The sequence below is a fragment of the Heptranchias perlo genome, chromosome 22 (genome assembly GCF_035084215.1).
Source record: "Heptranchias perlo isolate sHepPer1 chromosome 22, sHepPer1.hap1, whole genome shotgun sequence".
NCBI lineage: Eukaryota > Metazoa > Chordata > Chondrichthyes > Hexanchiformes > Hexanchidae > Heptranchias > Heptranchias perlo.
The window spans coordinates 18,847,127-18,870,034 of record NC_090346.1 but is presented as its reverse complement, the minus strand read 5'-3'; the positions used below and the strand labels follow the sequence as shown (position 1 = coordinate 18,870,034).

The following is a 22,908-nucleotide window of genomic DNA, read 5'->3' as shown; positions in this document are numbered from 1 at the left end:
GGCCTTAGTTGCTTTTAATCAGGAACGACTCTCGGCCTTTACGAATTAAAGGCAGGGAAATGGTTCAGTTGGTGAGAGGAGTTTGGAGAAGAAGGACCTGGGAGGGATATGAGATAGGCTGGAAAGTAATGCCTGTCACAGTCTTGTTCATCGCTGCAAATAAAGACCCCATGTGGGGGAATGAACCTCACTTGTCTGTGTGTCTAATTGACCACTGGGTCCTGGGCCGGCATCAGCTTGTTATAGATACTCACTTTCTAAGTGAACACATTAAGAAAGGCCATAAGGTCCCAGAGCATAGCTGATGTCTGAGAGTCAGCACCTTCAGGGGAACTGTATCCCAGTGACAGTCAGCACCTTCAGGAACTGTACTCCAGTGAGAGTCAGCACCTTCAGGAACTGTACCCCAGTGAGAGTCAGCACCTTCAGGAACTGTACCCCAGTGAGAGTCAGCACCTTCAGAAACTGTACCCCAGTGAGAGTCAGCACCTTCAGGAACTGTACCCCAGTGAGAGTCAGCACCTTCAGGAACTGTACCCCAGTGAGAGTCAGCACCTTCAGGAACTGTACCCCAGTGAGGGTCAGCACCTTCAGGAACTGTACCCCAGTGAGAGTCAGCACCTTCAGGAACTGTACCCCAGTGAGGGTCAGCACCTTCAGGAAAGGATGAAAGATAATTGGGACCAAAAAAAGTGTCCTTATGCATCCAGTTAGCTGTGAGACGGCAGTGGTAGAGGCTGGTGGTGCGCAGGACGGTTACCTGTGAGACAACAGTGGTGTGCAGGAGAGCTGTTGTGCTAATGAATAGTGCAGGTTTACCATTGGCTGTCTCCCATTGTGGATCAGCATTGTTCCTGATCTTCACTGTGAATTCCAGAGAGTCACTGCAATTTACAAATTCAACTCAAGACAGGAATTTCCACAAAAAGATACACACTGTCAGCAAAACTGGAGCCAAATTAACCAGACATTCAAAAGGGAGGATGTATTTCAACTATCTAATCCCTTCGTGTGTGTGACTTGTGAACAGCTGGAGCATTTACAGAGCCTTTGAAGGGACTGACCGTGTAACACTCTGATCTCTTTCAAAACAGGCGACTGACCATACATTCCTGCAAAAATGTCACTATCACCATGGCAACAACACCCTGTATTCGAAGCCAAAGATGCCTCTGCCTGAATTCACCATTAAACACTATGCCGGGAAAGTGACATACCAGGTAATTATTATCATTTATTTAATCAGCGAACCTTATCATTCACTCACACTGAACGAGGATTGTGGGAAAGATGTAACTCAGCTTGAAGCCTGAGTGATTGACGGGTGCAATGAGCTTTTGTGTTGCCCCTGCAAAAGCTATGTAGAATTATATTAAATTGCACATTGTTCTGTAATCTAACACATTGGGCTCTTTGTCAGATCAGATGATGTTTGATTTTTTTTATTCGTTCATGGGATGTGGGCGTCGCTGGCAAGGCCAGCATTTGTTGCCCATCCCTAATTGCCCTTGAGAAGGTTGTGGTGAGCTGCATTCTTGAGCCGCTGCAGTCCATGTAGTGAAGGTTCTCCCATAGTGTTGTTAGGTAGGGAGTTCCAGGATTTTGACCCAGCGACGACGAAGGAATGGCGATATATTTCCAAGTCGGGATGGTGTGTGACTTGGAGGGGAACGTGCAGGTGGTGTTGTTCCCATGTACCTGCTGCCCTTGTCCTAAGTGGTTGAGGTCGGGGGTTTGGGAGGTGCTGTTGAAGAAGGCTTGGCGAGTTTCTGCAGTGAATGTAGATGGTACACATTGCAGCCATGGTTTTCCGGTGGTGAAGGGAGTGAATGTTTAGGGTGGTGGATGGGGTGCCAATCAAGCAGGCTGCTTTGTCCTGGATGGTGTCGAGCTTCTTGAGTGTTGTTGGAGCTGCACTCATCCAGGCAAGTGGAGAGTATTCCATCAGACTCCTGACTTGTGCCTTGTAGATGGTGGAAAGGCTTTGGGGAGTCAGGAGGTGAGTCACTCGCCATAGAATACCCAGCCTCTGACCTGCTCTTGTAGCCATAGTATTTATGTGGCTGGTCCAGTTAAGTTTCCGGTCAATGGTGACCCCCAGGATGTTGATGGTGGAGGATTCGGCGATGGTAATGCCGTTGAATGTCAAGGGTAGGTGGTTAGACTCTCTCTTGTTGGAGATGGCCATTGCCTGGCACTTGTCTGGCGTGAATGTTACTTGCCACTTATTGGCCCAAGCCTGGATGTTGTCCAGGTCTTGCTGCATGCGGGCTCGGACTGCTTCATTATCTGAGGGGTTGCGAATGGAACTGAACACTGTGCAACATCAGCGAACATCTCCATTTCTGACCTAATGATGAAGGGAAGGTCATTGATGAAGCAGCTGAAGATGGTTGGGCCTAGGACACTGCCCTGAGGAACTCCTGCAGCAATGTCCCGGGGCTGAGATGATTGGCCTCCAACAACCACTACCATCTTCCTTTGTGCTAGGTATGACTCCAGCCACAGGAGAGTTTTCCCCCTGATTCCCATTGACTTCAATTTTACTAGGGCTCCTTGGTGCCACACTCGGTCAAATGCTACCTTGATGCCAAGGGCAGACACTCTCACCTCACCTCTGGAATTCAGCTCTTTTGTCCATGTTTGGACCAAGGCTGTAATGAGGTCTGGAGCCGAGTGGTCCTGGCGGAACCCAAACTGAGCATCGGTGAGCAGGTTATTGGTGAGTAATTGCCGCCTGAAAGCACTTTCGACGACACCTTCCATCACTTTGTTGATGATTGAGAGTAGTCTGATGGAGCGGTAATTACCCAGATTGGATTTGTGCTGCTTTTTGTGGACAGGACACACCTGGGCAATTTTCCACATTGTCGGGTAGATGCCAGTGTTGTAGCTGTACTGGAACAGTTTGGCTAGAGGCGCAGCTAGTTCTGGAGCACAAGGCTTCAGCACTACAGCCGGGATGTTGTCAGGGCCCATAGCCTTTGCTGTATCCAGTGCACTCAGCCGTTTCTTGATATCACGTGGAGTGAATCGAATTGGCTGAAGACTGGCTTCTGTGATGGCGGGGATATTGGGAGAAGGCCGAGATGGATCATCCACTCGGCACTTCTGGCTGAAGATGGTTACAAACGCTTCAGCCGTATCTTTTCCTCTCACGTGCTGGACTCCGCCATCATTAAGAATGGGGATGTTCACAGAGCCTCCTCCTTCCGTTAGTTGCTTAATTGTCCACCATCATTCACGACTGGATGTGGCAGGACTGCAGAGCTTTGATCTGATCTGTTGGATCAGACCTTTATACTCAATTACAGGGGACCTGATCTTTATACTCAATTACAGGGGTCCCGACCTTTATACTCAATTACAGGGGACCTGACCTTTATACTCAATTACAGGGACCCGACCTTTATACTCAATTACAGGGATAGTGTGAAGTCTGCAAATGTTATTGCATTTACTGTATAACAGTCGGGGTCCTTGTAATTGAGTATAAAGGTCAGACCCCCTGTAATTGAGTATAAATGTCAGGACCCCTGTAATTGAGTATAAAGGTCAGGTCCCCTGTAATTGAGTATAAAGGTCGGGTCCCTGTAATTGAGTATAAATGTCAGGACCCCTGTAATTGAGTATAAAGCTCAGGACCCCTGTAATTGAGTATAAAGGTCAGGACCCCTGTAATTGAGTATAAAGGTCAGGACCCCTGTAATTGAATATAAAGGTCGGGTCCCTGTAATTGAGCATAAAGGCCAGGACCCCTGTAATTGAGTACAAAGGTCAGGTGCCCTGTAATTGAGTATTTTTACTCATGATTTTGCGTCAGCACCTGTTGTGCAATATGTTCCATGGATCAGGAGGCCGCTCATGAAGAGGGGAAACACCTGGGGCAGGGGAGACGCAGGAATACGGTGGAGAGGGATGGGGAGATCGAGGGGCGGTGTAGATGGATGGGAGACCAAGGGATGGGGGCGGAGGGGGAGATGGTTGGGGGGAGACCAAGTGTCAGGGGAGAAGGGGTGGCAGGCGAGACCGGGGTGGGAGAAACGCAGGGTAATCCGAGGGGCGGGGGTGACATGGGGACGGGGGAGATGGGGGCATGGGGGCAGGGGTGACTGGGGTGGGGGTGACGGGAAGACAGTGCTGCAGGGAGCAATTCGCTGGGAGGAAGCCAGAGGTGGCAGGAGTTTTGATTCCACCAGTAACTAATAATAATACTAGTACACTCAGATTCCCTTCATAACCAACAGTAGTACAATAAGTCACTGATAGTCTATATGTAGTAAGTAATAGGTGTAACACCTCAATATTCAACCAGTAACTAGTAGTAATCCTACAACCCGCTGACATTCACCCTGAAACTACAGCCAGAAATCCCGCTGCACTGCACAAGGTACAGTCAGGCTGCCCAATCAGTGCCACTTTTAACAGGCCCCATCTCGCTCCCCATCTCCTTGGACTCCAGTTCTGTATGAAGGTGATAACCTTGAACTGGGAGCCTCTGTCAGAGCTGATCTGTACTTGGACCAATTATCATAGAACTGCTAGCAGCCACTTAGAAAGCAGGACAGGCAAGTGTAGAAACAGGTCTTGGCAATGGATGGTGACTGGTCCAAAGTGACCAATGGATGGTGAGTGGTCCAAAGTGACCAATGGATGGTGAGTGGTCCAAAGTGACCAATGGATGGTGAGTGGTCTAAAGTGACCAATGGATGACGGAGCAGGCTAGCGGGGCCGTATGGCCTACTCCTGCTCCTATTTCTTATGTTCTTATGTTCTTATTGACTAAGTGGAGAGTCCATCACCACAGCCGTTGTAAATGGCTTGGTGTGAGAAGTAAATTTGCTTGGTTAATGGTCCTCTCTTATTTATGCTTTCTTGCGTTTTTCTGCAGGGAGTGCTTGGCAATGGGGCTGAACTGATACACATTGCATTCCTGTTTCTATTTCTCACAGGTCCACAAATTTGTGGAGAAAAATCATGATCAGGTTCGACAGGATGTCATGGAACTGTTTGTCAACAGCAAAACAAAGGTGAGTTGGTGAGATTTTCTTGCCCAGCTGCTCCAACACTGTCGTTTGCTTCTGTTTGGCTGTTTTCAGTGGTTGTTGCTGATAATTCTTTGGTCCTGATCATGCGAGAAAAGAGAGAGAAGCTCAGATAGGCAGGTCAGGCCACATTGCCTAGTGGGCACGTGCTTGTTACTTGTTAGGAGGTGGTGCCAGGTTTAATGATCTGCACAGCACATAGGTGCCATCAAATATACCCTGTACTGACAGGTCTCAGTTATGAGGTTCTGCACCCTTGAAAAGAGACGCCTGAGCAGTAATCTGGAAAATTACTTTAAAATGTGAGAGTAAAACAAGGGGTCACAGATTTAAACTGATAAAAGGCAAACTTTGAACTGATGTCAGGATCCCTACACACAGAGACATTGATCATCACGTGGAATGGACTCCCCAATAGAGAAACAGAATTGAGAACCCTGACCTCAAATAGGAACCAATTGCATTATGCAATGGGAACAGAGTAAGGAGACTGATGGGTGAATGATCTCCCTCATCTGTAATGGTCTTGTGATAATCATTCAAAACTCCAGAATATTTATCAGTCTGCACAATGCCTGGAGATAACATTCTCCCACTCCCTAACCCTAAACCCTCCCTCTTGCCCGCACGCCCTAACCCTACCCCGCACCCCCCAACCCTACCCCGCACCCCCTAACCCTAATGCTCCCTGCCCAACACCACAAGAGCCACTGGAGATCACCAAATTGATCAACTTGATTAGCAACTGAATTAACTTACTGATAGAACGGATCTCCTTTATTCATTAGATTCTAACCAGTCTTTTCTTGGGACAAACCATGAAGATGATGTCAGCCAAGAACAGCACCGATAGCCGCCGATACCAAGCACCCACTGTAGCCGCTAAATTCCAACAGTCTCTGATGGAACTGGTAGAGAAGATGGAAAGGTACGTTCAGTGGTGTGAGAATCACATCACCCACGGCATTCACCCACTCCCTAACCCTAACCCTAACCCACCACACCCTCACCCTCACCCACCACTCCCTAACCCTCACCCTAAATCACCACACCCTAACCCTCATCCTAACCCACCACTCCCTAACCCTCACCCTAACCCTAACCCACCAGACCCTAACCCTCCACACCCTAACCCACCACACCCTAACCCACCACACCCTAACCCACCACACCCTAAGCCTAACGCGGGTAGGCAGATCTTTCATTTTAAAGCTGTTAAATTAAGTCCTTTTTTCCCAGTTTTCTCCCAGTTCTCCTGAAGCTGCTGATAGTTCTGCAGGCACCAATAACCTTCTGATACCTTCTTAATTAGCTGTTCTTCACACACGAGCCCAGGCACCGTGTTAGGCATGGAGAGAGGTGTCAAAACTCAGCCTGATACTTCCCTCACCCATCATCCATAGTGTCAAAATTTATCATGACTTAACTCCCTGGTCTTGTTATTGTCTTAAAAAGGGTATTCAGACTTTCAGGTTCTCCTCCTCAGACAGAAAAGGTTCATTAAAACATTTTTCAGGAATGTTATAGTTTTTCTTCTGGTCAATGACAGAGACCTTTGATCAAAGTACTGGGATCCACTAGGTGGGATGCTTCACGCTGCCCTTCACTCCCTCCCCTTGCCCCCCCTTGCTACCCCTTGCTCCCCTTGCCCTCCCCCGTCCCGTCCCCCTTGTCCCTTGCCCCTAGGCCCCCTGGCCCCCCTCACACCCCCTTGCCCTCCCTCGCCCCCCCTTGCCTCCCTCGCCCGGCCCCCCCTCGCCTTCCCCCGAACCCCCCTTGTCCCCTGCTCCCTCGCTCCCAGTTGGGCCTTAGTTCCACCAGCCAGGCAGCCATTATGCCTCCTTTCACCTACCAAAAGTGAAGATCTGTTGTGTCGTTGCAGCTTGTTACAAAGCGCATTTAATGACTTACTGCCACATCCCAGTAATAAACCGTGACCTTCTCTGCAGTTGTAGTTCTGCATCTAAAGCCCATTCCAATTTGTAAGAACTTGAATTTATATAGCGCCTTTCATGACCTCAATGAAGTACTTTTGAAATGTAGATACTGTTGTAATGTAGGAAATGCAGCAGGCAGTTTGAGCACAGCAAGAGCCCACAAACAGCAATGTGATAATCTGTTTGAGTGATGTTGGTTGAGGGACACCGGGGAGAACTCCCCTGCTCTTCTTTGAAATAGAGCCATGGGACCTTTTACATCCACCTGAGAGGCCAGATGGGGCCTCAGTTTTAACGTCTCATCTGAAAGACGGCAGCTCTGTCAGTGCAGCACTCCCTCAGTACTGACGCCGGGAATGTCGGCCTGGATTATGAGCTCAAGTCTTTCTTTCATTCCAATTTGACACATAATCTAGGCCAATGCTTCAGCGCAGTACTGAGGGAGCGCTGCACTGTTGGAGGGTCAATACTGAGGAAGCACTGCCATGTCAGAGGGGCAGTACTGAGGGAGCGCTGCACTGTCGGAGGGTCAGTACTGAGGGAGTGCTGCACTGTCGGAGGGTCAGTACTGAGGGAGCGCTGCACTGTCGGAGGGTCAGTACTGAGGGAGCGCTGCACTGTCGGAGGGTCAGTACTGAGGGAGCGCTGTACTGTCGGAGGGTCAGTACTGATGGAGCGCTGCACTTTCGGAGGGGCAGCACTGAGGGAGCGCTGCACTGTCAGAGGGTCAGTACTGAGGGAGCACTGCACAGTCGAGGGTCAGTACTGAGGGAATGCTGCACTGTCGGAGGGGCCGCCCTTGGGCATATATATTAAACCGAGATACTATCTACCTGTTCTGGTAGTTCTGGTGAACACTAAAGGTCCCTTGGTGTGATTTGAAGAAGTACAGCAAATTCTCCCAGTGTCCTGACCAACAATCCCACCTCAACCAATGGCTAAAAACAGTGGAACCAATCATTCATCTCACCACTGTTAGTGGGATCAAGCTGTGTATAAAATGGCAGCCATGTTTGCCTACATAGCAACATTCACTGCACTTTAAAGTGATTCATTGTTTGTTAAATGCTTTGAGATGTTTCTGAGATGTGTTAAGGTGCTATATAAATGTGATTCTTTCTTTAATGTTTTTTTCCCAGAGTGCAAGGCTGATTTGATAAAACCTATATTAATCAATACAACATTTTCTGCTTTTTTTTTAGTTGCAATCCTTTTTTTGTCCGCTGTATCAAGCCCAACAATAAAAAGGTAAGATGAACTAAAAGTGCGGCAGGGTGTTCCCTGGGGAATGCATTAAATAAGGATTAACATTTTCTCTTGTTGCCTTCCCCACGTCCTGTATCATTGTTTATAACGGTGTTTCTTTTCAAAAGAAAGCTGAATGCAGGGCCACAAGCTACACTGCAGCATACCGGAAAGATTGAAAATAGTAAAAGAATTTAGATTCTTAAGGGAATTGATAAATTGAACCCTGATAATATGTTTAAGATTGACACAAACTCTAGAACCAGGGGACACTGGCTGCAGTCTCGAAGAGGGAGGTGCAGGAAGTTACTTTACGCAGAGAGTGGTGATTGTCTGGTAGCGACTGACTAGGGAGGCAGCATGTGCCTAAATGTAATTGAAAAATGGATGGATATTTGAGGGAGTGGGTGATTGAGGGGATTAGTGTTTTTTCTGGCTAGATGGATTGCAGTCTTTTCTACTCCTGTGCTTTTCTGTTTTTCTAAAATAAGGTAAACCAGGAAGCAGTAATTCAATCATATACCAAGTTAGCCTTTGAAAGTCTGCAGATTGAAAAGGAAGGAAGGAATTGTACAGTTTGAGATCCTGAGAAGGGAATGACATTAGGAGACAGTGCGATCGCTCTGATTTCAACACAGTGAAGATGCAGTGAGGTGGAAGAGTGCGTTGGTGGAGGATTTGGAGTCCAGGAGGAACAAGAGAGGTTCACTGCCCATAGTGGTATTGATGGAATAGAGGGAGACAAGGATGGTCCCCTGTGATCAGCTGATGAAGACAGTGAGTCACTGAACTGGGATGGTTCCAGCTTTGTTTCTTGTTGTGTGCTGCAGTGACCTTCACTGGAATCTGGATGTATATGAATGTTAGTGAAGATCACGTTGGAGTCTGATGTGATTCCTCTATACGGATAAATAGCATGTTGGCACTCAGACATGAAGAATGGGCAAGACACTGAAGAGCATGATCAGTGCCCATAGAACTGTTTCCCAGCAAGGAGTCAATGCCTTCTGAAGGCAAGAATTTATAAGAGAGGTTGAAGGTGAGAGAAGGACAAACTGATGTGAAAAACGCTCTCCTTTTTTGCAGGAGGCTGAACTCTTTGAGGTGGATGTTGTGAGCTCACAGCTGCGCTATTCCGGGATTCTGGAGACCATCCGTATCCGAAAGGATGGATATCCTGTCCGCATTACGTTCGATAATTTCATCAAGAGGTCAGTGCAGGACCGGTCAGTGCCAAGATATTGTGTGATTCAAAATGTGTTAATTTTTAAATCATAATTTCTACTAGACTTTCATAGTCAGATGATGAAATCTGGGGGTTTGGTGGCACCACAGGTTAACACTGTGCTCCCCACTCTGGGCACGAAATCCAGCCTAGATTGATGGGATCAAAGACTTTATTCCTGATAACTGTAAGTGAAGTGAATTTGTTGCAGTTTCAGTTTAATACCTTAGTAGTTACGAATTTTAATGGAGATAAAACCCAAAACCCAAAGTGCACAGCAGCATAGAATAAGATGTGACACAGTCAATGAAACAGTAGTGGTTCGGTGACAATAAGCTTGGATTGTAAAGCCTGTAGGTTATAGGATGAAGGGAAAAATTAAGGCAGATAAGGAGTTCCATAGTTTTGAGATCATGGAAAATAATGAGTAAAGAATGAACAGACTTGCATTTATATAGCGTCTTACGCCACCTCAGGTTGCCCCAAGGGCACCTCAGCCAATGAATTATTTTTTGAAGTGTAATCACTGTTGTATTGTGGAGCAGGGTTATGAGTTTTGAATTCAACACAATGAAGGTGCAGAGAGAGGGTGTAGGAAAACTTGGCCTATAATTGAACTGACAATCTCATGCAGGCAGGGTACGGAGATAGTGGTGACAACTGGAAGATTTACACTGTTGCAGTAGGAAATGAGCTTATGAATTGGGGTTAAACTGAGGTAGAGTATAGAGGGAGCTTCACTCTAAGGATAACTTTCTCTCTGCCAGTGTGGAGCTTTGCCCACTGTGTCTGTCTGACATTTGGATGTGTGCCGTGTATGATTTTCCACACATTTCAATTAAAGGCAGAACATTTTGCGCATATGTGCCCTTTTACCTTGCGACGCCCCTTTTTTTATTTGTCCCCAGGATGTGGACGATGTTAGCAAGGCCACGCCTATTGTCCATCTGTAGTTGCCCTGTGAAGGTGGTGGTGGGCCAAATGTGGTACAACTGATTGGCTTGCAAAACCACTTCAGAGGGCATGAAAAATGAAGCACACAGTGTGGGACTGGAGTCACCTGTAGGCCACATCCCGCAGGGGTGTCCCGTTCCCTTCCTTGAAGGACACTAGTGAACCAGTTTGTGGTTTACAACCTCTGGTTACTTGTCCAGCACCATAACCACTGGACTACTGTACCCCTGGCCTGTGCGGCATCAGCCAATCACAACTAGAGGGGGAGGGGTGGGGGGGGATTGTTCCTCACTTTAGCCCAGAACTAATGGGGACCAATCACCAGGATCCCCACTGTGGTCATGGGAATTGCTGTTGGAAAATTGCCAACTGTGGATGTTAACTGAGGGCAGTTGGGCTCTTTGTAATAACTGGAATCTCCTTCTTCCATTATCCCTCCTTTACTGCCTGGGTCCTGATTCTGCATCGCATTGGGTTTCCTTCCTTAGCTGTCTCCTGGGTCTCCCCCATTCTGATGGTATAAGTCCCGGGTCTCTAGTAAAACAGACAGTGGATAAATGAACTGAGAAATCTTGTAACATTTCGAAAAGGAAGATGAATGGATCTAAAACAAATGGAACGATCCACTGGACTTACAGTCCTACATTTTACAACCTCCTTTGTTTCACAAGCTTTTAGTGTGGCAAATAGTCATTTGTTATAAATGGGTGAACTGTATTGTTACTCAGATGAGATCAGTATTACAAACGTTTCTTACAGGTACAAAATCTTATTGGGACTGACAAATCAAATAAAGGCGGATGGGGAGAACTGTGTCGCCATCTTGAAACAGATCGTTCCTGTCAGCAAAGGAATGTATCGCATTGGACTCACCAAGGTCTGATCAGAAATTCATCCATAGGACAAGCTCAAGTCCACTTCTACATTATCTTCTGTTACTGTCCCTAAAGAAGAGATTTCCTTGTGTTTCAGTTAGCCAAAAACAGATTGGATGTACAGAAATTTCTCCCACTCTCCCCAGACAATTATTGGTCCAGTTTTCTCTCCCCTGCTGAAGGCACTGACTCTCACTGGGTACAGGTTCCACAAGCAGTGACTCTCACCAGAGTACAGTTCCACAAGTACTGACTCTCACTGGGGTACAGTTCCACAGGCACTGACTCTCACTGGGGTACAGTTCCACAGACACTGACTCTCACTGGGGTACACTTCCACAGGCACTGACTCTCACTGGCTCTAGTTCCACAGACACTGACTCTCACTGGGTACAGTTCCGCAGGCACTGACTGTCACTGTGTACAGTTCTGCAGGCATTGACTCTCACTGGGTACAGCTGCACAAGCATTGACGCTCACTGGGTACAATCCAACAGGCGCTGATTCCTTGCTGGGTACAGTTCCGCAGGCACTGACTCTCACTGGGGTACACTTCGCACACACTGACCCTCACTGGGTACAGTTTCCAGGCACTGACTCACTGGGTATAGCTCCGCAGGTGCTGATTCCTTGCTGGGTACAGTTCCACAGGCAATGACTCTCACTGGGTACAGTTCCGCAGTCATTGACACTCACTGGGTACAGTCCTGCAGGCGCTGATTCCTTGCTGGATACAGTTCCACAGGCACTGATTCTCATTGGGCTACAGTTCCTCAAGCACTGACTTCACTGGGTACAGTTCCACAGGCATTAACACTTATTGTGTACAGTACTGCAGGCGCTGATTCCTTGCTGGGTACAGTTCCACAGGCACTGACTCTCACTGGGTATAGTTCCACAGGCACTGACTCTTACTGGGGCACAGTTCCACAGACACTGACTCTTACTGGGGCACAGTTCCACAGACACTGACTCTCATTGGGTACAGTTCCACAGACACTGACTTTCACTGGGGTATAGTTCCAGAGGCACTGACTCTCACTGGGCTCAACTTCCACAGGCACTGACTCTCTGGGTAGAATTCCACAGACACTGACTCTTACTGGGGTACATTTCCACAGACACTGACTCTCTCTGGGTACAGTTCCACAGACACTGGCTCTCACTGGGGTACAGTTCCACAGACACTGACTCTTACTGGGGTACAGTTCCACAGACACTGACTCTTACTGGGGTACAGTTCCACAGACACTGACTCTTACTGGGGCACAGTTCCACAGACACTGACTCTCACTGGGTACAGTTCTGCAGGTATTGACACTCACTGGGGTACAGTCCCGCAGGCACTGACTCTCACTGGGTACATTACCACAGGCACTGGCTCTCACTGGGTACAGTTCCACAGACACTGACTCTCACTGGGTACAGTTCCACAGAAACTGACTCTCACTGGGGTGCATTTCCACAGACACTGACTCTCACTGGGCTCGACTTCCACAGACACTGACTCTCACTGGGGTACAGTTCCACTGGCACTGACTCTCACTGGATACAGTTCTGCAGGCACTGACTCACTCATTACAGTCCCGCTGGCGCTGATCCCTTGCTGGGTACAATTACACAGACACTGACCTTCACTGAGGTACAGTTCCACACACACTGACTCTCACTGGGATACAGTTCCACAGACACTGACTCTCACTGGAGTACAGTTCCACAGACACTGACTCTCACTGGGTACAGTTCCGCAGGCACTGTCTGTCACTGTGTACAGTTGCGCAAGCATTGACGCTCACTGGGTACAATCCCACAGGCGCTGATTCCTTGCTGGGTACAGTTCCGCAGGCACTGACTCTCACTGGGGTACACTTCGCACACACTGACCCTCACTGGATACAGTTTCCAGGCACTGACTCACTGGGTATAGCTCCGCAGGCGATGATTCCTTGTTGGGTACAGTTCCGCAGTCATTGACACTCACTGGGTACAGTCCTGCAGGCGCTGATTCCTTGCTGGATACAGTTCCACAGGCACTGATTCTCATTGGGCTACAGTTCCTCAAGCACTGACTTCACTGGGTACAGTTCCACAGGCATTGACACTTATTGTGTACAGTACTGCAGGCGCTGATTCCTTGCTGGGTACAGTTCCACAGGCACTGACTCTCACTGGATACAGTTCCACAGGCACTGACTCTCATAGAGTCATAGAGTTATACAGCACGGATAGAGGCCCTTCGGCCCATCGTGTCCGCACCGGCCATCAAGCCCTGTCTACTCTAATCCCATATTCCAGCATTTGGTCCGTAGCCTTGTATGCTATGGCATTTCAAGTGCTCATCCAAATGCTTCTTGAATGTTGTGAGGGTTCCTGCCTCCACAACCCTTTCAGGCAGTGAGTTCCAGACTCCAACCACCCTCTGGGTGAAAAAGTTCTTTCTCAAATCCCCTCTAAACCTCCCGCCTTTTACCTTGAATCTATGTCCCCTTGTTATAGAAACCTCAACAAAGGGAAAAAGCTCCTTAGTATCCATCCTATCTGTGCCCCTCATAATTTTGTACACCTCAATCATGTCCCCCCTCAGCCTCCTCTGCTCCAAGGAAAACAAACCCAATCTTCCCAGTCTCTCTTCATAGCTGAAGCGCTCCAGCCCTGGTAACATCCTGGTGAATCTCCTCTGCACCCTCTCCAAAGCGATCACATCCTTCCTGTAGTGTGGCGACCACTGGGTACAGTTCCACACACATTGACTCTCACTGGGGTACATTTCCACAGACACTGGCTCTCACTGGGATACAGTTCCACAGACACTGACTCTTACTGGGGTACAGTTCCACAGACACTGGCTCTCACAGGGGTACAGTTCCATGGACACTGAATCTTACTGGGGCACAGTTCCACAGACACTGACTCTCACTGGGTACAGTTCTGCAGGTGTTGACTCTCACTGGGTACAGTTCCACAGACACTGACTCCCACTGGGTATAGTTCCACAGAGACTGACTCTCACTGGGGTACAGTTCCAGGGGCACTGACTCTCACTGGGCTCAACTTCCACAGGCACTGACTCTCTCTCGGTACAGTTCCACAGACACTGACTCTCACTGGGGTACAGTTCCAGAGGCACTGACTCTCACTGGGCTCGACTTCCACAGGCACTGACTCTCTCTGGGTACAGTTCCACACACACTGACTCTCACTGGGGTACATTTCCACAGACACTGGCTCTCACTGGGATACAGTTCCACAGACACTGACTCTTACTGGGGTACAGTTCCACAGACACTGGCTCTCACAGGGGTACAGTTCCACGGACACTGACTCTTACTGGGGCACAGTTCCACAGACACTGACTCTCACTGGGTACAGTTCTGCAGGTGTTGACACTCACTGGGGTACAGTCTCGCAGGCACTGACTCTCACTGGGTATATTTCCACAGACACTGACTCTCACTGGGTACAGTTCCACAGACACTGACTCTCACTGGAGTACAGTTCCAGAGGCACTGTCTCTCACTGGGTTCGACTTCCACAGGCACTGACTCTCTCTGGGTTCAGTTCCACAGATACTGACTCTCACTGGGGTGCATTTCCACAGACACTGACTCTCACTGGGATACAGTTCCACAGACACTGACTCTCACTGGGGTACAGTTCCACTGGCACTGACTCTCACTGGATACAGTTCTGCAGGCACTGACTCACTCATTACAGTCCCGCTGGCGCTGATCCCTTGCTGGGTACAATTACACAGACACTGACCTTCACTGAGGTACAGTTCCACACACACTGACTCTCACTGGCGTACAGTTCCACAGACACTGACACTTACTGGGTACAGTTCTGCAGGCGCTGCCTCTCACTGGGTACAGTTCCACAGACACTGACTCTCACTGGATACAGTTCCGCAAGCACTGACTCTCACTGGGTACAATTGCGCAGGCATTGACACTCACTGGGTACAATCCTGCAGGCGCTGATTCCTTGCTGGGTACAGTTCCGCAGGCACTGACTCTCACTGGGGTATAGTTGCACAAGCACTGATTCTCACTGTGGTACAGTTCCACAGGCACTGACTCACTGGGGTACAGATTCGCAGACACTGACTCTCACTGGGGTACACTTCCACAAGCACTGACTCTCACTGGCTCCAGTTCCACAGACACTGACTCTCACTGGGGTACAGTTTCACAGACACTGACTCTCACTGGGGTACACTTTCACAGGCACTGACTCTCGCTGGGTAGAGTTCCACAGACACTGACTCTCACTGGAGTTCATTTCTACAGGCATTGTCTCCTTGCTGGGTACAGTCCGGCAGGTACTGTCACTCACTGGGTACAGTTGCGCAGGCACTGACTCTAACTGGGTACAGTTCTGTGGATTCTGACTCTCACTGGGTACAGTTCCACAGACATTGACTCTCACTGGGTACTGTTCCACAGACACTGAGTCTCACTGGGGTACAGTTCCACATGTACTGACTCTCACTGGGTACAGTTCCACAGACATTGACTCTCACTGGGTACAGTTCCACAGACATTGACTCTCACTGGGTACAGTTCCACAGACATTGACTCTCACTGGGTACTGTTCCACAGACACTGAGTCTCACTGGGGTACAGTTCCGCAGGCACTGACTCTCACTGGGATACAGTCCCGCAGGCGCTAATTCCTTGCTGGGTACAGTTCCGCAGTCACTGACTCTCACCGGGGTACAGTTCCACAAGCACTGACTCTCACTATGGTACAGTTCCACAAGCACTGACTCTCACTGAATACGGTTCTGCAGGTACGCACTCTCACTCGGTACAGGTCCGCAGGTGCTGACTACTTGCTGGGTACAGTTCTGCAGGCACTGACTCTCACTGGGTACAATCCTGCAGCCGCTGATTCCTTGCTGGGTACAGTTTCATAGGCACTGACTCTCATTGGGGTACAGTTTCACAAGCACTGACTTCACAGGGTACAGTTCCGCAGGCATTGACACTCACTGTGTATAGTCCCGTAGGCATTGACTCTCTCTGGGGTAGTTCCAAAAGCACTGACTCTCACTGGGACAGTTCTGCACGCACTGACTCGGTACAGTTCCGCAGGCGCTGACTCTCACTGGGTAGAGTTCCACAGACACTGCCTCTCACTGGGTACAGTTCCACAAGCACTGACTCTCATTGGGTACAGTTCCGCAGGCACTGGCATTCACCACGCACAGTTCAGCAGGCAGGCACTGACTCTCACCGGGGTCAGTTCCACAAGCACTGACTCTCACTGGATACAGATCTGCAGGCACTGGCATTCACTAGGTACAGTTCTGTAGGCACTGACTCTCACCGGGGTACAGTTCCACAAGCACTGACTCTCATTGGGTACAGTTCCGCAGGCACATGCATTCACCACGCACAGTTCAGCAGGCAGGCACTGACTCTCACCGGGGTCAGTTCCACAAGCACTGACTCTCACTGGATACAGTTCTGCAGGCACTGGCATTCACTAGGTACAGTTCTGTAGGCACTGACTCTCACCGGGGTACAGTTCCACAAGCACTGACTCTCATTGGGTACAGTTCCGCAGGCACATGCATTCACCACGCGCAGTTCAGCAGGCAGGCACTGACTCTCACCGGGGTCAGTTCCACAACCACTGACTCTCACTGGATACAGTTCTGCAGGCACTGACTCACTCATTACAGTCCCGCAGACCTGATCCCTTGCTGGGTACAATTACACAGACACTGACCTTCACTGAGGTACAGTTCCACACACTCTGACTCTCACTGGGTACAGTTCCACAGGCACTGGCTCTCACTGGGTACAGTTCCGCAGACACTGACTCTCACTGGGTACAGTTCCACAGACACTGACTCTCACTGGGGTACAGTTCCAGAGGCACTGACTCTCACTGGGCTCGACTTCCACAGGCACTGACTCTCTCTGGGTACAGTTCCACAAACACTGACTCTCACTGGGGTACATTTCCACAGACACTGGCTCTCACTGGGGTACAGTTCCACAGACACTGACTCTTACTGGGGTACAGTTCCACAGACACTGACTCTCACTGGCGCACAGTTCCACAGACACTGACTCTCACTGGGTACAGTTCTGCAGGTGTTGACACTCACTGGGGTACAGTTCCGCAGCACTGACTCTCACTGGGGTACAGTTCCGCAGGCACTGACTCTCACTGGGTACATTTCCACAGGAACTGGCTCTCACTGGGTACAGTTCCACAGACACTGATTCTCACTGGGTACAGTTCCACAGACACTGACTCTCACTGGGGTACAATTCCAGAGGCACTGACTCTCACTGGGCTCGACTTCCACAGGCACTGACTCTCTCTGGGTACAGTTCCACAGACACTGACTCTCACTGGGGTACATTTCCACATACACTGACTCTCACTGGGGTACAGTTCCACATACACTGACTCTCACTGGGGTACAGTTCCACAGACACTGACTCTCACTGGAGTACAGTTTCACAGACACTGACTCTTATTGGGGTACAGTTCCACTGGCACTGACACTGTGTACAGTTCTGCAGGCGTTGACTCTCACTGGGTGCAGTTCTGCAGGCACTGACTCTCACTGTGTATTGTTCTGTAGGCACTGTCTCTCACTGGGTACAGTTCTAGGGGAATGATTCTTGCTGAGGTATGGTTCCATGGGGAAGAACCCTTTCTGGGAGACAGTTTCAGGGGAGCTGGTTTTTGCAGGGGTGATTCCGGGGACTAGAACCTTACCTATGTGGCCATTCTTCTTTTGTGAGTCTAGAGAGTAAGGGAGTAATTTGAACCTAACCCGTCTGGCAGGAAACTAATATGTTTAGGCCTAAATAAGTCCTATCGTGTGCTGAATAATGGAGATTGAAACTTAAGTGTACTTTTGTCGTGGAGAATGGGGAATATTTGAAGAGTAACAAGCTGCCTTCTGGATTTGTTTCAGCTTTTTATTAAAGAGAATTTGTACCACACCCTGGACAGCAAGCGAGACAGCCTGCTGCTCATCGCCTCACTCACCCTGCAACGCTACACTCGTGGATTCTTCTCCAGGAAACGTTACACAGTGCTCCGGAGAACAGTCATTCTGCTGCAGGCCTGTGCCAGAGGCTATCTTGCCAGGTAGGTGAAAAATCCAGGGTCTACGAAACTAGAGATTAATCTGGTGCAGCACCGCTAAACTTGACAGCCATAACGGCAGCAGTAATAAAAGAACAACTTGAAAGAGGAAATTGTTAATGAAAAGCAAACTGGAATATTAATTTGTAAAAAAAAAGTTTAGATTACAAGCAGTGTTTGCTGAGAACACGCAAAATCGTCTGAAAGGAAAAGAGAGGTTAACATTTTGGGTTGAAGCCAAAGTTTCCAGAATTTGCACTTTTTATTTTTATCTCTTCCAAAAAGTGTTGGTGTCGAGGTTGTTGCCAAAATCACACTTCGTATAAGGTTCATAGTTGGCCATTTGTGTACAAGGTTCATGGTTGGCCATTTGTGTACAAGGTTCATAGTTGGCCATTGATCAGTAAGGCCTTTAACAAACAGGCAGCCATGTTTATGCAGTGGGACACCCCTGCCCGGGTGGGGGCCACTTGCACCTATGGGCCGATGCCCCTTCTCAGAGGCAGTGTCCTAGCCCCCAGGACTGTGCCCTATTCGACTGAACCACGGAAGTGGGAATCCTGTGCCCCGGGGTCACCAATTTATGTTATTGGTTTTGTGAGAAGCAAGCAGACGTTCCTGGAAACTGCAGGGACCCAAAGCAATAAAGTTCCCGCTGTTTTCAGGTAGGTTCTGCTGGGCTTCCCCTGGAGTGATGGCACGGGCCCAGCAGAACTGCCAAGGAAATTCAGGGCAAAGATATCTGATGGAATCTTCCTCACTTTTCTTGTGTTTTGCTCTTTATTTTTCTTTACAGAAAAAAATTCCAAAAGTTCAAGGAAAGTTTGATCAAAGTGAGATCCGTCGTTCTCATGTTTGCGAATCGCAAAAGATTCCTCAGAGTAAGTAGAGACACTGAGTGGGGCATTTTACATCATATCATCCAGGACTCCATGCCCACCTGCTCCGGTGGTTGAGGTGGGTATTAACAATTACCTGTTATTATTTGAAGAAGAGGATGCAGTCCTGGCCAACATTCCTCACTCAATCAATATCACCAAGAATGGGCTAACTGGTTATTCACCTTATTGCTTGGCGGGGGATTCTACACCGGGTAAATGGCGCTGAATCTCGGCGGGGGGATCTACTCCGGGTAAATGGGGCTGATGCCTTTTCTCCAGGGTTCCCACAGGGTTCCCACAGATCGCCTGCTGTGGTTCTGCCGGGTGATTGGAGGAATCCCGCGGAGATTAATGGCGTGTACGTGAAGCATTGTGGGATGTTTTTGAGATGTGCGACAACATTTTATTTTCCTAAAAACACATATTTTTCTCTTTTGTAGATACGAGAGCAGAAACGTGAGAGGATTAAGATGGTAACGGACATCTTATCATATCACTCGTTTGACCTCCCATTTCCCCTCATACGGCGGGGGTGAGGTGCTGCGTACGGAGGGGTGGGGGGGGGGCAAGGCGCCACGTTGTGGGGGGCGAGGTGCCGCGTACTTGAGGGGGGGGTGCGAGGTGCCGCGTGCTTGGGGGGGGGGCGAGGTGCCGCATACTTGGTGGGGGGCGAGGTGCCGCGTACTGGGGGGGTGGCGAGGTGCCGTGTACTGGGGGCGAGATGCCGCGAACTGGGATACGCCCCCTATGGCTTTCTTGTCTTTTCTATAATGGGGTGCCTAAAAATGCACATTACTCTAACTGTGTCCGTGTCATTCTTCACTCTAATTCTCTGCCTCAAGGTAGAAAACCTAAAGTGCTATTAGATTTTTTTGTGACTTTATCAGTCAGCAATTGGACTTTCATTGAAGCCGAGATCTCTCTGTTCACCACCGTTCAGCATCTCTCCATTGAGATTGTACACTCCCATTACTCATTTTTCCTGCCAAAATGTTTTGCCTCACACTTCTCCACATTAAGTTTCATCTGCCACCTGTTTGTCCACCCCCCTAACCCTATCCCCTCTGTTTTCATCAATCAACTTTCTTTCCAGGCTGCTACATTTCCTCTTATCCAATATGCTTGAATTTTGGTGACATGTATGCTAGGAGGAGCCTTCTGATAATCCATATACTCTACATCTACTGCATTCCCTTTATCTCTCCATTCAGTCACATTTTCAAAAAACTCTATTAGGAGCATAGAAACATAACAATACAGGAATTGCTAGACGGAAAAAGACCACGTTCATTGGAGCTTTGGGGACCATAAATTCATGTCACCTGTTCCTCCCGAGCCTGCTACACTTACTCGTCTACCATACCCCAAAATGTTATTAATGTTTTTGTCTCCATGCTGATTAGTTGCATTGAGGCTCTAGCTATATTTGCAAAGTTATTCTGCTGAGAATTTAAAAATAAAATAATTTTATTTTCAATCAGGAACAAACGATGAGGGAAGTGGTTAATGTCACTCACCTGGACATTCCTGCTGAATTGGCTAGCCTACTCCAAGCTGCAGCAGGTATGCCTTTCAGCTGATTACTCTGTGATTTTCTATCTCTTTCTCTCTCTTTTCCCTGTCTGTCTCTATCTCTGTTTATTACTTTCTCCCTGCATCTCTCTGCTTTTGTAGTGGAAATATTTGTCGCAGTAAATAACTCGGTCATGCAGCTGAGAGCAGTATAAAGATTACAGGTGAGATATTCTAGGGGCGCATATCTGGAAATTGTGCAGTCCCATTAAATCTTGTCTTAAATGTCACAAAAACTGTAATGTTCTTCCTTTTAACTCTGTAAAACACGAGAAACCAAAGCATGAACACATATTGACACACCAGTGAAATTATCGAGGAAAAGGATTTGGTCTGGTGCAGTGAGACTGTACATAGGAACATAGGAACAAAGGAACATAGGAACAGGAGTAGGCCATTCAGCCCCTCGTGCCTGCTCCACCATTTGATAAGATCATGGCTGATCTGTGATCTAACTCCATATACCTGCCTCTGGCCCACATCCCATAATATCTTTGGTTGCCAAAAAGCTATATATCTCAGATTTAAATTTAGCAATTGAGCTAGTATCAATTGCTGTTTGCGGAAGAGAGTTCCAAACTTCTACCACCCTTTGTGTGTAGAAATGTTTTCTAATCTCGCTCCTGAAAGATCTGGCTCTAATTTTTAGACTGTGCCCCCTACTCCTAAAATCCCCAACCAGCGGAAATAATTTCTCTCTATCCACCCTATCTGTTCCCCTTAATGTCTTATAAACTTCGATCAGATCACCCCTTAACCTTCTAAACTCCAGAGAATACAACCCCAATTTGTGTAATCTCTCCTCGTAACTTAACCCTTGAAGTCCGGGTATCATTCTAGTAAACCTACACTGCACTCCCTCCAAGGCCAATATGTCCTTCCGAAGGTGCGGTGCCCAGAACTGCTCACAGTACTCCAGGTGTGGTCTAACCAGGGTTTTGTATAGCTGCAACATAACTTCTGCCCCCTTGTACTCGAGTCCTCTAGATATAAAGGCCAGCATTCCATTAGCCTTATTGATTATTTTCTGCACCTGTTCATGACACTTCAATGATCTATGTACCTGAACCCCTAAGTCCCTTTGGACATCCACTGTTTTTAACTTTTTACCATTTAGAAAGTACCCTGTTCTATCCTTTTTTGATCCAAAGTGGATGACCTCACATTTGTCTACATTGAATTCCATTTGCCACAGTTTTGCCCATTCACCTAATCTATCAATATCGCTTTGTAATTTTATGTTTTCATCTACACTGCTTACAATGCCACCAATCTTTGTGTCATCGGCAAACTTAGATATGAGACTTTCTATGCCTTCATCTAAGTCGTTAATAAATATTGTGAATAATTGAGGCCCCAAGACAGATCCCTGCGGGACTCCACTAGTCACATCCTGCCAATGTGAGTACCTACCTATTATCTCTACTCTCTGTTGCCTTTCGCTCAGCCAACTTCCTAACCAAGTCCGTACTTTTCCATCAATTCCGTGGGCTTCTATCTTATGTGGGACCTTATCAAATGCCTTCTGGAAGTCCATATAAATAACATCCATTGACATTCCCCTGTCCACTACTTTAGTTATCTCTTCAAAAAATTCAATCAGGTTTGTCAGGCACGACCTACCTTTCACAAATCCATGCTGGCTCTCTCTGATTAACTGAAAATTCTCAAGGTGTTCAGTCACCCTATCCTTAATTATAGACTCCAGCAATTTCCCCACAACAGATGTTAGGCTTCCCCGGTTTCCCTCTCTCTCCTTTCTTAAAAAGCGGAGTGACAAGTCCAATTTTCCAATCTAGAGGGACAGTTCCTGAATCTAGAGAACTTTGAAAGATTATAGTTAGGGCATCTGCAATGTGCTCACCTACTTCCTTTAAAACCCTGGGATGGAAACCATTTGGTCCTGGGGATTTGTCACTCTTTAGTGCTGTTATTTTCTTCATTACTGTTGCTTTACTTATGTTAATTTTATCGAGTCCCTGTCCCCGATTCAATATTAGTTTTCTTGGGATTTCCGGCATGCTATCCTCTTTTTCTACTGAAAATACTGACGCA

General features: G+C 48.0%; 1 protein-coding gene across 1 annotated transcript in view; it reads left to right on the top strand.

The window, feature by feature from the left end:
* Positions 1–22,908, top strand: part of myo15aa (myosin XVAa) — a 221,181-nt gene that overhangs the window by 55,721 nt on the left and 142,552 nt on the right. Inside the window, exons 16-24 of the mRNA XM_068003761.1 lie at positions 1,095–1,220; positions 4,953–5,030; positions 5,834–5,973; positions 8,185–8,230; positions 9,314–9,438; positions 11,166–11,283; positions 18,228–18,403; positions 19,197–19,281; positions 20,763–20,844. Coding sequence (XP_067859862.1) covers positions 1,095–1,220; positions 4,953–5,030; positions 5,834–5,973; positions 8,185–8,230; positions 9,314–9,438; positions 11,166–11,283; positions 18,228–18,403; positions 19,197–19,281; positions 20,763–20,844 — 976 coding nt within the window. The remainder of the gene's footprint in view (positions 1–1,094; positions 1,221–4,952; positions 5,031–5,833; positions 5,974–8,184; positions 8,231–9,313; positions 9,439–11,165; positions 11,284–18,227; positions 18,404–19,196; positions 19,282–20,762; positions 20,845–22,908) is intronic.